The following is a 14,722-nucleotide window of genomic DNA, read 5'->3' on the forward strand; positions in this document are numbered from 1 at the left end:
CTCTTGCTTGCATTGTGATTTTGGGGAAGACCATTTCCCCGAGCCCTGTTTTCTATCCCAGGAAATGGAACAATAAATTCTAACCGCTCAGGGTTGTGCTGAAGATAAAATTTGATCAGTTAGTCCCGGGCACAAAGGAGCTGATCTAGAGCCATCAATGTCCTTCCCGCCCCCCTCCCCCCACCAAGAGCACCCTTATCTGAGTAAGGGTCAAGCAAAGCAGGTCAGGGGCAGGGATTTAGTGTGGAATCCACTAGTTCTTAGTTTGAGTCCTTACCCAGAGACTAGGAGTCAATGAGGCAGTGGGTGCACTGCTTAAGCCCTACGAGCTCAGTTTTCTCATCCCTAAAATGGGATGACACCACTATATGCTACACACGGCGGCTGTAGAGATTCAATAGGAAATAACGAGGAAAGCTTTCAGCATAGACTCTAGCACATGTAAGGACTTAATAAGCGTCAGCCATCATCGTCATCATCACCAATGTTCATTAAATGGATGAACGAATACACAAATGAATGAACGGGCCAGAAGGCCACCTCCCTGGGGACACTGGAACCTCCCCATGTAGATGCTGCTCCATGCGCACTGGGCAACACCGGCATGCAGCCTGGACTTTCATTCACTCCCTCCTCCCCCAACCTAGGCCCCCTCTGCCAGGAATGTCCTTTCCCTTCACTTCTGCAAAGTAGCGATTTCTGTTGAATAGATACATAAATCGATGTGGCTTACAAGGGCCCATCCACCACAAGGGCCCATCCACCACAGGCGGCCTCACAAATGACTCTTTTCCTTGAGCTCTTGGGGAGCCAAAGGGAGCATGAACCCGTGTGCTTTTGGGCAGTGGCCAAAGGAGGCCACTTCCCCTGGGACACTGGAACCGGCGGAAAAGACCAGCCCTGGAATGGCTGACACCACTCTTCAGTGGCCTCTAGAAGACTTCCAGCGAAGTGATTGTCAGCTCTGGGCTCTGGGCTCCGGGCTCTGGGCTCTGGGCTCTGGTCTCCAGGCTGTGGGCTCCGGGCTCCAGGCTCCTGGCAGGCTGGGAAATCCCAGTGAAGCTGAAGAGAGGCCAAATGGAGAGCCCGCTCCAAAAGAGCCCTTTCTAAAGAAGGAAAGGAAAGCAGGGAAGGAGGCAGAGGAGGGGCCCACATGGGCTGCCAGGCTCAGTATCTAACTTCCCTGCCTGGGAAGATCTAGAGCTTTCATTAAAAAAATCAACTGCGGGCACTGGGAGGATTCTGAAGTGTCAGGTAAGAGTGGGCTGTGGCCTTGTTGGAAATAAATCTCACCACTTGCAGCCTGGCTGTCCCTCCCCGATGGCGGGACTGACTCAGGAAGCTAGAGGTGGGAGCTGGGCTGTCAGCCTCACTTGAGAGGTCAGGGGCAAAGCTCCTGGTTCTCCTGCTACCCCTCTGCTGGCGTTTCCTCCGACACTTCCACCAACTCCCTTTCTTCCTCTCCTTAAATCCTGCCATTCTCCCGGTTTGTCCTTCTAGCCTACTCTTCCTCTGCACACTCTCCTGTCTGTTCTTGGCTACACCTCCCACTTCCGGCAGGCACCACCCCAACACCTGCAAATCACAGACCCACATCTGCCCCAGGAAAAGGCACCACCATCTACAGGGAGTTGACCAGCACCCTTTCCTGGCAAGAGATGGACAGGCTTCAAGTATGGCTGTGATGAGACAGGCCTGGGAAGAGGGGCTGATAGGAGCAGGGCCATGTCTCATTACAGCCATACCTCAGGCCTGTCCATCTCTTGCCATTTATGCTGAAAATCCTTCACCAGAGCCTGGTCTTGTCCACCTCTTAAAGGTTACCCCAGAAGGGTCCCTGGGAGAAAACTGGGGGGGCAGGAGAGCCAGGCGAAGAGTATAAGCACAGGTCCAAATCCCTGCTCTGCCACTTAGCAGCTGGGTGCTCTTGGACAAGTGACACAGCTTCTCGGTGCCTCAGTTTTCCCTCCTGCCCAATGGGGTGAATAGCAATGCTAAGGAAATGAATGAGACAATGGAAGTGATGTGCTTAGCACATAGTGAGCACTCATGAAACATGAGTAGGTGATAACTGTGGCTGCTGCATGGCCTGTTGGTTCTGTCACCCCTGGCATGAGCCTGGGGATGCTCAGGCAGTGGCAGAAAGTAGGGCAGAGCTGCCTCCTGGTTCACACCTCCATCAGCCTCCCCAGCCCCTCCCGTCCGGGTAGGAAATGGGTCGTGGGCAGGACCTATGCCGGGATTCCTCATTTCCGATCCTGTCTTTGGGGACAAACACTTTCAGTTTCATTTAATCACAAAGCTTCTTAATTAGTTTTTTTCCTTTTTGGATTCTGAGTTGCTAAGCTTTCCAGCCAGAGGAAGTGGACATGATTGCTCCTGCAGGGCCTGGGGCTTCCCCTGGGGCTTCCTGGGCCTGGGAGCAGCTGGTCTCGCTACCTGGGATGCCCGGCTCCTTCAAGGGCCTCCAGGGCCCAGCAAGGGGTGGGGCTGCGTCCCTCACATCACCCCCTGGAGACACAGCAGAGAAAAGGCAAGGTCTCCATCCTTGAAGAACAGGCTGTGGGAAGGGATTCATCACTTATTCATTCAAACAACATTTATCAAGTGTCTTTGGTGCCAGACCCAGGGTGCCGGGATAATGCGGTGAAAGGATGGATGTGGTCCCTGGCCTCTAGGAATGCATGGCCAAGAGGAGGGGATGAGCAAGGAAACAATCGCAAACGAGCTGGGTAAGGCTGGAGAGGTGTTGGATGAACCCCTGAGACTCGCCAGAGTTTGGGTGATCCAGCAGCTAACAGAGTGAGAGGGCCAGGCTGGGCCTCAGGAGGCAGAGCTCCAGCAGGGCTGGCTGGCACTGTCTCCACCTCATGTCCTCTCAGTCCTTAGGGAGAGCCTTTCCATCCGTCACCATTCCCAGTGGGCTCCGTCTCAACTAAAGCACTTCCCATAGTCATTTACACCTTAGTCTGAAAGGGAGCCTGGTGAAACATTTCCCAGGGGCCCCTGCAGCCTCTGTGGCTGGTTGGTGCCTCAGGGAGCAAGTAAGAAAAGTCACCAGTCAAAAGAGAGTGTCCTGCCTGACTGGGCACTGTACCTGCTTTTTCTCTTTGACCCGCAAAGCTCCCATATGAGAGAGGTGGTTTCATTCACCCTTGACACAGGAGGAAACTGAGGCTCAGAAAGAGAAAGATGCCTGCCCAAGGTCACACAGCGGGCTATGGATGGAGCTGGGATGTGAACCTACGGCTTCTCACTTCTAGTCCAATGCTCCTCTTGCTACACTAGTAACTTCCAACGCTGGATGCCTGGCTCCTATAGGCCCCTGAAGGAAGTCACAAGGGTCCAATTTACAGGCTCAAAAAGAAAGCCCTCTATCTCCATACAAAGGGCACTCAGGCAAAGGAAAACCAGTGTTCTAGCTGTAATCAGGACAAGACGGGAGGAGGCTCCACTCTCTGTAGAAACTCTCTAGAAAGGGCAGTTTGCTTCGGAAGGGTGAAGGAGCAATTACTGCTTAATAAACGCAGCTTTTTGGAAATCCAGTTCTTCAGAATTTCAGGACAGCTGAGGTCAAGATGAAGGGACCTTGGTGGGGAAAGGGCTGTGACCATTGTATGTTACTGAGACTGTTGACTTGGTCCCCCAGACCAGAAAAGCAAGACTCAGAGAAGTCAAGGCGCCTGCCTGAGGCCTCACAGCCAGGGGGGAGCGAAGCCACAATTCCAGCCAGCTAACTCTGAGGCCAGCGCTCTTTCTGCTTCATGGTGTGGGACCCCAGGCCCCAGCCTGGGAGGGGCCACCAGGGAGGCAGGGGTGGGGACAGTGCCATGAGCGTAGGTACCTTCTCATAGTACTGAAGCTCATAGTCCAGGATGACACCGTTGGGCTGGTCGGGCTGGGACCACGACAGGGTGATGCTGTCCACGGTGCGGCTCACCTGGTGCATGATGGACACAGCCGATGGAGCTGGAAGAGAGGTCAGAGGTCAGGGGTTGGGGTGGGCATGACATGGTACAGCTTCTAGTCCAACCTCAGAGGTGCCCAGAGAGAGCTGTGGGACCAGAGAGGAGCATCACACACCCGACAGGGTGCAGAGGGGTTGGTGCAGGGCCACAGGTGCCCCCCTTGTAGGGCTCAGCCAAGGTGATCTAGTCCCAAGAAGGGACACGGTTCCTCCCTTCACCTCCTTCCCTGTGATTCACCTTGCCAACGAGGAAAAGTGGTAGAATGTACCAAGACTCACATTGCTGGGCACCACTGCCCAGAGACTGTGATTCCACGGGTCTGGGGTGGGGCCTGAGGCTCTGCAGTTCTAACAAGCTCCAGGTGCTGCTGATGCTGCTGGCCTGTGGACCCCACCGGGAAGAGTAGATTCAGGGCCAGAGAAGGGAGGTGACTTGTCCAAGGTCACCTAGCAGGTAGAGGTGGGGCCAGGACTAGAGCCCAGACCAGCTGGTCCAGTATATTTTCTCACAGCCTGGCCTCTGCCCAGGATTGCCCCTCTCACTGCCCAGCCTAACCTGTCCCTGGGCCCTCAGGTTCAGACAGTCTTGAAGCAGAGGTACAAGTAGTTCCAAGAGGCTCAGGGCCGAGGCTGCAGAGCATGTGGGGCCAGACCTCCAGGCCTAGGAGCCTGCCCTGTTCTGAGGCACTGGGGAGCCACAGAAGGACTGCAGTAGGGATAGAAACCTGCTCCTCCACTAAGACAAAAGCTGCATCAAGCTTGTCATCGTGACAACCCCTGTATGTCAAATGATGCCCAGCAAAAAATAAAATAAAATCTCTTAGCTAACGCCTAACACGTCTTTGTTCTTTCTATGCCTGGTACTTTTCCAAATGCTTTAGGTCAGTTAACTCATTTAACTGTTATATCAACCCCATGAGACTGTTATTATCATACCCATTTTATGGATATGGAAATGGAGACACGGAGGTGTGAAGTCACTTGCCCCAAATCACCCAGTTCGCAGGCAGTGGAGCTGGAATTTGAATCCAGGCCCACCTGGGTCCAACATATCCTTTCCCCTCGAGTGGCTACGTCCGATGCAGGCCGACCAGGGAGGGCCTCTGGCGGCGCCCTGGTCCAGATGCCGTGATGTCGCTGCAAAGCTAACTTCACCAGGCTTGTGCTGACTCACCCCACCTACCAGCCACCCAGCCTGCGCGGGCCCCGGGAGCTCAGCTGTTGGTGGAGGCAGGTCCCGCCCGGCTGTGGGGGTCCGGGCCTGCGGGCTTAGCCGGCCGACTTGGGTTACAGGCAGCTAACGCGCTCTGATCCTGTAAGCCCCGTGTCCCTGGGTGTGGCAAGGGGGCGGCAACGGCGGGCCAAGGGGGGCCGAGCAGGGCTGCCTTTCTCCTGGAATCCGGGGGGATTAACAGCGAGAAAGGGAACAGCTGGATGTTCTCTCACCCCCCTGCCGCCCGCTGCCCACCCTGGGGTGTCAGGTTTCCCTGAAGTTGGTCTTCGGGGAATTCTGGTATTTTCAATTACCAGCCGGGCACGCTGACAGGGGGATGGGGTCAGTGATGTCCTGTGACCCCTGCAAGGAGATGGAGCCCCAGGGAGCAAGCACAAAAGAGGCTTTTGGCTGAGAGGGGCAGGGGGGAGGCCACCAGGCGGGGCCTGCTTGCCTAGAGCAGGTGGTCAGGGGCCCTGGGGGAGCATCCATTCCCTTCATTAGCTGAGACCTGGGGAAGCAGGCTTCTGTGTGTGCCTCCGTTTCCCCCTCAGGGCATGAAGGGGTTGACCAAGGTGGTCTCTGAGGGCCTTCTGGGACTAGGACCCTTTGACAGGCAGGAAGTCTGGAGGCCTATGACCCTGGCTACCGCAGGAGATGAGTTTGGGGGCCCTGCTCAGCTTTGCCTCCATAGCCCTGAACTCTGAGGAATGGAGACCCCTACACTCAGCCTTGACTCTTTCACCAGGCAGAAGACCCCATGAGCTTAGAGGGAGTGGGAAGTCACTTGGCATTGGGCAGTGTGAGACGCCAGTCCCAGATCTCAGATCCCGCTGCCTCTCTGACATCTTCTTTCCTGCTGACAGTCTTCAGTGGCTTCCCACTGCACCTGGACTAGAACACAGATGCTGCACATGGCCCACCTGCCTGGTGCCTGCCACCTCCTGCCACTCACCGCCTGCTCCCAAACACCATCCACACGGGCTGCCTTTCTGTCCCCAGTCATACCAAGGTCATTCCTTTCTCGGGATCTTCGCCTCATGGTGTTTCTGCCTGGTAACCTCTTCCTCCAAATCTTCCAGGGCCAGCTCTTCTTCATTCAGGTCTCAGCTAAACTGCTGCCTCCTCAGAGAGGCCCTCCGTGACTTCCCCTCCCCACCTGACTACCCCAGTCACTCACCATCTCATGCCCTCTTTTTCTTTATAGCATTAGCATCATCTGAGGGCAGGGACCTTGTCTCTTTTATTCAATCCTTTATTCCTAGAGCCTGGAACAGTGTGTGGCTCAGAGTAGGTGCTTGGTTGATAGTAGGAAGGAGGGAAAAGCAGGCTCTCACCTTTTCTAGCCCTTTGAGGAACCTGGCTGAGTCCACTGACCTTTGGGCTGGACCCTGGAGCAATGGCTTCAGGGAGTAGCCAGAGGAAGACAGCTTGGCTATATGACAGTCACTAACAATCTGCTCTCCCTCGACCCCTGTGCCCACCTGCGATCTGACCTGCTGCCGTGACATGGGGCTTCTTGTTGACCTGCCAGCCTGCAATACCACATCAGTTGTTTATTGCTGTGCTCGCATTCTCCAGGGTCTGCTGCAGGAATACTTTACCCGAGACAGGACCTCTAGAATTTCGCGTTGATAATAGGATAGCTGTTTCTTAAACCTGTAGCAATGCAGTTAACTCCCAATGATCCAACTGTAATTCTGGGTGACCTGATCATAATTCTCACAACAGAATTTCCACAAATAAAACTCTTCCAGAAAATGAGCCTTGGTTTCTTCCTGATTGGACCAAAGCTCTTAGAGTTGTGTGAGACGGAAAAAAGGCAAAGCTGAGAACTGGTGCTAGGGTGGCACTTTTCTATGGAGAAAAGGTGTTCTATGGCCAAGAAAGTTTGAGATACACAGAGTTCTAGACCCCTGCTTGTGAGACTCACACTGTACACTCCTTTATTCAAGGCTCTGAGATGTCCTGCAGGGGAGAAACCTAGCTAACCTGGTTTCACCTGGCAGTCTGTCTCATTTGGCTTCAGAACCCTTTTTTCACATAATAGTTATTAATGTCTTTTGGAACCAGTCATCTCTGGAACACATTTTGGGACAAAAAAACAAAAACAAAAGATGGGTCCAGGAGGTCTTATATTTTTTCCTTGAACCTGAGAAAAGATCCCGTCTAGGGTGGCTGTTCATCTGGTCATTCATTCTTCCCTCAATTCAGCGTGGATTCAGCAGCACCTAGCGGCTGCCACACAAGCAGATGGAGTAGGAGTTAAGCACCTCGCTGTACAGACGAGGAAAGTGAGTGACTGAAGCCTCTTGCCCACTGTGCCTCACAGGCAGCAGGGCTGGGGTCGGGATCGGGTTGGGACCAGGTTGGTTTTTTCTCTTCCTGATTACCTGGCATTATCTACAAGCGGGATGTGAGCAGGCCGAGGCCAGGCCCTGGGCTTGGTGCTGTGGACACGTCTAATCGCCCACCTTCCAGCGCGCTGCTGAACTGCCCCGATCCTACCTGTTGCTACCTGGAGGAACCCAGTCCTACCCGGGACCTGGATTAGCAAGATGGCAGGAGCCTGGGCCTCAAATCAGGTAGCCCAGACAACCTACCGCACCCCTCTGTGCCTCAGTTTCTCCTCTGTAGAATGAGGACAATGGCAGGGATGTTGGGAGGTTAAATAAAGACCTGAATATAAAGAACTTGGCTCAGAGTAAGGGGTCAGGGGGTGTCAGCCACGTGTAGCTGTCTGGGCCACTCAGACTCTCAGACAGCAGTGTGAGTAGCCGAATGTTCAGCAAAGGCTCTTGGATGGTGGTAGTGATGGTGGTGCAGGGGAGAAGAGGCAGCATTCAGGGTTCGGATCCCAGCTCTCCTGTGGCAGGTGATTGTGTGACCTCAGGCAAGTTACTTCTCTGTCTGAGCCCAAGTTCCTCAGCTATAAATTGGGATGTGGCAGGCACTATCACTGCCCACCAAGTATCCACTCTTTCTTTCTCAAATTAACAAAACCCTGGTTCTTACTTAGCTCAGCACCTTGTGCCCAAACAAAAAGACTATATTTTCCCAAAACTCTGGCGGCTAAAAGTGGCCGTATTACAATGTGCTTGCCTATCATAGAAGCTGAAATGTGGCACTTCTAGGAAGTCTCTTTCAAAGGGAGGAGTCCTACCCTTGTCACTCTCCTTCTTCCATCCTGCTGCCTGGGACATGGAAGTGATAGCTGGAGCTCTTGCAGCCGTTTTGGCCCATAAGGACAAGAAGCTGTGTACTGAGAAGCCTAGATCCCTGATGACTCCATGGAGCTGTCTGAACTCCTGTTTTGCGACATCCTTTACACATAAGAGAAATAAACCTCCATTTTATCTAAGCCATTAGGGTAGACTAGTTGTATTACTTGCCTCCCTATATCTACACTATTTACCCTACAACTTGTGTAGTCCCCGCTCTTTCTGACTCTGGGCTTGGCCATGTGACTTGCTTTGGCCAACGGGATATAAACAAACATGATATAAGCAGAGGCTTGAGAGAGCCCTTTGCATGTATCTGCCGCTGTCTTGATTCCCTGCGATTGCCCAAGAAAGAACATGCCCAGGCTGACCTCCTGGAGGCCGAGACACATGGAGCAGAGTTGTTGTCCCAGTTGTCTCAGCCAGGGCCACTCCTAACCAGCTGAGAGCAGTCAGCCCCAAGCATGCAATAAAGCCCTAACAAAACCCAAAGAGCTGCCGAGTGACTGAGAGACAGAACGCAAACATGCGAGCGCTCTCCGCCAAGACCCATCCAGCCCACCCACCCAGAGACTCTTGAGCTAAATAAGAGCTTCTTGTTTTTACGCCATTGGTTTTATGGTTGCTTGTTAAACAACATTACTGTGGCAGCGGCTATCTGTTATTTTTCTTCCCGCTACATGCAGCCAAACCCAATCTTAACTGACACGCGAGGCCGGCAGTGCCTTCCCTGCAGAATGTTTGGGAGGCGCATTCGGAGGGCTCGGCCAGGGAGGGAAGTGCCCTCTCTCTCGCTCTTCCTTTCCCCAGGCATGGGCCCCGCCGGGGGATTTCTTGGCCCGGTTCTCTCTGATCCTCTCCACCCCCAGGGAGAGAAGTGAGTGAGTACATGCTCATGCCAGTTCTAGAGACTGAGCCACTGCGTGCCCGCCCCCCAGGAGGGCGAGAGGATCAGAGGAGAACTCGGTGGCAGAAAGGGCTTTGGAGAGTTGAAAGCCGTTCCATGAGAAAGCCACGTGGGGTGGTGTTACCTGGCCAGGCTGCTGGAGACTGGCCCTGCCAAGGAGCTGCTGTTATCTTGGGCAACCATTTAGGAACCTCTCTGGGCTTCAGTTTTCTCTTCTATAAAAGGAGGAGTTGCACTGGCTAAACTCCAAGGCCCCTGTCAATGCTGACGGGCTTGAATTTGACTTATGTTCCCTTTCGGGATAGGCGGAATCATGGCCCCCAAAGACATCCACGTCTTAATCCTGGAATCTGTGGACACGTTACCTTACATGGCAAAAAGGACTTTGCAGATGTGACTAAGGTTATGGCTCTTGAGACGGGGTGATTATCCTGGATTACCCAGGTAGACCCAATATAATCACTGAGTCCTTAAAAGAGGGGAACGTTTCCCAGCTGAGGGTCAGAGACCAGAGAGCCCGAGTGTGAGGAGCACTCGATGCCTGTTGCTGCTTCTGAGAGTCAGGGGGCCATGTGCAGGACCAGAGAGAGGTCAGCTCCCAGCTGACAGTCAGCCAGGAAATGGAGACCTCCCTGCTATAGCCTCACGGAACTGAATTCTGCTACCACCCAAATGAGCCAGGAAATGGGTCATCCCTTAGGGCTTCAGAAAGGAACACAGCCTGCTGACACCTCCATTTTCGCCCAGTGAGATCTGGACTGGACTCTGGGCCTATGGAACTGTAAGATAAGGGCTGTGTGTCATTCTAAGCTGTCTAGTTTGCGGCATTTTGTTATAGCAGCAACAGGAAATTAACACACCTGATTTCATTTTAAGCCTAGCTGTCGTGTATTGTTCACCCACTATGCCCTAGGGGCTTTGTCCCCATTATTGCTAACCTGGCAACCATCTGGCAAAGCTGGAATGATAGACATGTGCCCATTTTGAAGGTGAGGACTCCGAGGCTCAGAGAAGTGAGGTCTCCTATTAGAGCCTGCCCGCACAGCTTGGAAAGGGCCGCGCTGGACGAGGGATGATTTTGCCAAGCCCAGAAGGGATGCCTCTTCTCGCACATGATCCACTCGCACATGACGACAGGGCAGTGTCCTAACTGGTCAATCTACTGTTCAGCATAAGTGGCCCCAAAGGCTGCATTCACCCAGCCAGGCTGTGGTGGGGACAGGCCCATTCGCACAGCCTGTCTGACCTCTGCAGAAGGTTTGGGTCTGGCCAATACTGAGCCCCGAGTATGCAGAGACATAATTACTTAGGCTCTGCCGCTGCCTGCCTGGTGACCACGGGCAAGTCCCTTAACTCTCCAGGCCTTGCTTTCCTTACCTAAAAGACAGGATGGTAACAGGACATACCTCCTGGCATTGTTGTGAAGGCTCATCATTAAGGGCCTGGAATGATGTCTGGCACGTAGTGAGCCCTCGGTAAATGTGAGCTATTATTATGATGAGAGAGACTGCAGAATGATCTCTGCTTTTTGAGAGCCTGCCTGTACCCAGAAGCCTGCGAGGCACCTTGAGACTTGAGCTCAAAGCCTCACAGCAGTCCCGCAAGGAGGGGCGACGAAACCCGCGAGGAAGATGCGGGTTAAGTAACTCGTCCAGGGCTACGTGCTGGTGAGCAGCCGGGCTTGATTCAAAGCCAGATTGGCTGGCTTGACGCCAAAGCCCAGACTCTTCCCACCCGCTCGGGAGCCGGGCAGAGGTACCGCTGCTCAGAGCTGCGGAGGGTGAGATCGAGTCCCGCGCAGCCCTGGCGGCCGGCCAAGGACTGGATGCAGCCCCGAGGCCGAGCCCCACGTGACCGGCGTGCCGCCCACCCCCAGGTCTGCCTGGTTGTCTCTGCCTCTCATTCAGATCTCAGCTTAAATGCCACCTCCTCAGAGAATCTCCCCTCTGACACCCGCCCTGAGGCTCGTCCTCTCCCCTCCGACCCTTTCTGGTCCTGGACAGTCAGCCCGAATCCTGGGCCTGCCCCTTCCCAGCTGAGGGATCTGCTTGACATCCCCCAAGGCCTGTGCCTTCATCCTCAAGTGGGGGGATACACAGCCCAACCTCCTTCCTCCAGGGGTCCCTGAGAAGATCATGAATCCGGGGCAGAAAGGCGTGGTTCAAAGGTGCCACGATGGCTTCATAAAGTCAGAAGGCAGCTCTGGCCCCGGGGAAGCCAGGGGATCGTGAGCAAGGCCCAGTCACTCGCCCCGAAGGAATCCTTTTTCCTTTTAAGGCAATGAGCTAGATATTTATAAACTGAATTTTAGGGTCTGATTAAAACCGACCACTGCACGCATCTGTCTGGAAATCAAGTCCCCCGCCCTGCTCCCCAGCCTTATGGTCCTTCTCTGCACCCCACCTCGCTCCATGCTTCTCAGGGCCCTGCTGCAAATGTTCACTGAGCAATCGCTGCAGTGCGCCCCTGTCTAGGTGCCAGGAAAACCACGGCAAGGAAAAGCAGACCCAGTGGTGATGGTGGGGGAGACAGACAGGAGGAAATGATCAAAGACATAAAGCAAAAGCTCGACCCCAGGGACTTGGGGGCCATGGTGCTGGGGCATGTGATCGAGTCAGGAAGGTCAATGAAGATGGATTGAGGTCTGAAGGAAGGTGGGAGGGGAGAGGCATTCCAGGCAGAGGGAACAGCATGTGCAAAGACCCTGTAGCAGAAGAGTCTGATGCTGAGGGGGAACAGAAAGGAGAACTTTCCCTCCGACCTGCTTCCTGTACTTCTCTCTCCTGGGACACCTCCCTCCCTGCATGGTTCCATCTCTGCTTGTGAGGTGCCTCTCGATTCTTCAAAACCAAGCTCAGATGCCTCTTCTTCCTAGAAGCCTTCCACGGTGTGCCTTTCTCCTACTCCCCAGGAAGAAATGATCTCTCCTGCTTGTGATCTCTCTCACCTCCCTGACCCCTCCTCAGGCCCTCACTCATGCCATCTTGTATATAGACTCTGTCCATGTCTCATCTTCCCAATTGGGACAGAAATCTGCAAGGACAAGAACTATGTCTTCTCTAGTGTAGACCTGGAGTCACATGATCCTGGGTTTAAAGCCTAGTTGAGGCCATTTAGTAGTAGGACTTAACATAAAGGACTCTACTTCTCTGGGCTTCTATTTCCTCATCTGGCAAAGGGGGACAATATGGTGAGGGCATGGTGTGGCTGCACAGTCCCCAGCTCTGGTCACCCATGGGGCTGGTCAAGGGCTTGGAACAGAGAGGAGGAGGAGGGGTGGTTATGATCCAGACAGCCTCAGGGATGGAGGGCTTACAGGGGCTTAGACTCCCTTAGACCTGTATTTCCCAAATTTGTCTGATGGTAAGAAACACTTGAGCCACTTGATAAAAATGCAGATTCTCACTTACTCTTGGAGTTCTGATTCAGGAGGTCCGGAATGGAGTCCAGAACCTGTATTCTGAAAAGCTCTCATACAGCTCTGATGCGCAGTTTGGTGGGGAAAGTGAGGCCCAGAGGGAGGAGTGATGCTCACCAGTGTGAGAGGTTGGGTCAGTCACCTTGGTTCTTCTCTCTGTAACAGGAGTATGCACCCACACCCTTTGCCAAGTAACTCCGTAGGACTCACTTACTGTGGGCGACTGCGCCACAAGCAGAGATGTGTGTTTGTGTGGTGTGGCTTGGCCCGGCCACTTGTGTTCCCATCATTTACCACAAGAGAAATAAGCCTGGGTGGCTGCTGGTCCAGCGAGAATGAGGAGACATACGCAATAGACTGAATTCAGCCCAGGTTCTGGAGTTTGGCCTGGCTCAGCCTGTGCAGATTAGCTAAATCCTAGCCGACCCACAGGCTAGGGAGTGAGAAAATAAACGTTTATTGTTGTAAACAGCTGAGTTTTGGGGTGGTTTTGTTATGCAGTGTTATGGCAGCAATAACTGGCCAATACACTAAGATCACCCAGCCAATGAATGGCAAAGCTGGGAATCAGACTCAGGTCCCCTGTTCCTAAGCCAGTGCTTGTTTCCCACTGCTTCTGTCCCTCAATCCTGAGGGCTCCCTGGGAACCATCTTCTCTCAAAGCCCCTCACTTCTACTCTGCTCCATCTCCATTCTCTGGGAGCCTCTAGCTCCAGATAAGAGGGTTCCATTCCAGTAGCCCAGCCTCCATCCTTGCTGCTAATATGCTGAGGCTTCTTGAGTAGGCAGTTCTACCCTCAGGGCTCCCAAATGGATACAGGGAAGGCCCCCACCGCCAGGGAAAGAAATCCAGGGGCTCTGGGGAATTCTAGCTTCTTTCAGTTGAAACAGTTCCCTTCCCTCCATTCCCACTGGGAGCCTGGCTTCTCTACCTTGGGGCTTTGTCAAGCTGGAGACACTCACAGCTGAGGCTTCACAATCTGTTAGCTGTCTCTGCCAAGAGTGGCTGGCTTTTGAGGTTCTCTAAGATTGCCCACCTTGAGTCAGCTCCATCCGGACCCCAATCTGAGTGGGACTTAAATGCACCCATGGCCCTTCAAGAACTGCAGGCACATGCTCAAAAACATGCTCTCTCAGCCACAGCAATACCACAAACATTCACAAACAAAACCACACCACTCCTCTCAGACACCAATACACAGACAGGCAGACCACATTCAGACATATAAGCTCAAGTTCAAACACACTGCCTCCACGTCCCTCAGATTTAGACACACCCATGCACAGGAACGGATGTATCAGTAAGAAGTCGCACGCCAAGGTCACATGCAATCGCAAATACACAGTCACCCAAACAATAAGGCAGACCCACACCTTCTCCCAGTACATTACCTCGCACGCACAGTCAGACCCACAGTCACACTCACGGTCCCTTGGACATACCCTGGATTTAGCCCAAACACTGAAGTCTGTTAGACCTAGTTAATGCCTGTCTCTTATCCTTCCTGCTTTGTGACTCCCCTTTTCTGAGCATCATCTGTAAAATGGGGATACAGATGCCTCCTACTCAAGGAGACCAGGGGGACGCAATGAGGTCAAGCATGGAAAGCACCCCTCAACCAGGTGGAGTTGGTTGCCCTTTCTCCTTCCATGCCCTGTGCTTGCCCTCCCTGCCTCTTCAATTCTATTTCTTTCTATAGCTCCTTTCAAATTTCTACTGGGCCTTTAAGTTGCAGGTCAAATCCTGCCTCCTACAGCAAGCCTTCCCGGACCTCCACTTCCAGATCCACTGCGCACTTACTGTGTGGGTGCCACTTGACATCAGAATGATAAGCTGGGTAGCCCACTCGCTTTCTTTCCTGGAGCCTGGCTTCCCTTCCTTGGACAGGGCCCAGATCACACTCACAGCAGGGGCTTGGCAAGGACTGTTGAGTGAATAACTGAGGGGCACATTCACAGTGCCAACCACAAAGTTTTCACAGGTACCATAAGGTCC

General features: G+C 53.5%; 1 protein-coding gene across 3 annotated transcripts in view; it reads right to left on the bottom strand.

Moving 5' to 3' along the window:
- EPHB2 (EPH receptor B2) overlaps window positions 1–14,722 on the bottom strand; it is a 158,443-nt gene that overhangs the window by 15,049 nt on the left and 128,672 nt on the right. For all 3 annotated transcript variants that reach the window (XM_087820171.1, XM_087820170.1, XM_087820169.1), the window contains exon 6: window positions 3,845–3,969. In XM_087820171.1, coding sequence (XP_087676297.1) covers window positions 3,845–3,969 — 125 coding nt within the window. The remainder of the gene's footprint in view (window positions 1–3,844; window positions 3,970–14,722) is intronic.

This window comes from Miniopterus natalensis, chromosome 9 (genome assembly GCF_054644295.1).
Source record: "Miniopterus natalensis isolate mMinNat1 chromosome 9, mMinNat1.hap1, whole genome shotgun sequence".
In the NCBI taxonomy this organism is placed as follows: domain Eukaryota; kingdom Metazoa; phylum Chordata; class Mammalia; order Chiroptera; family Miniopteridae; genus Miniopterus; species Miniopterus natalensis.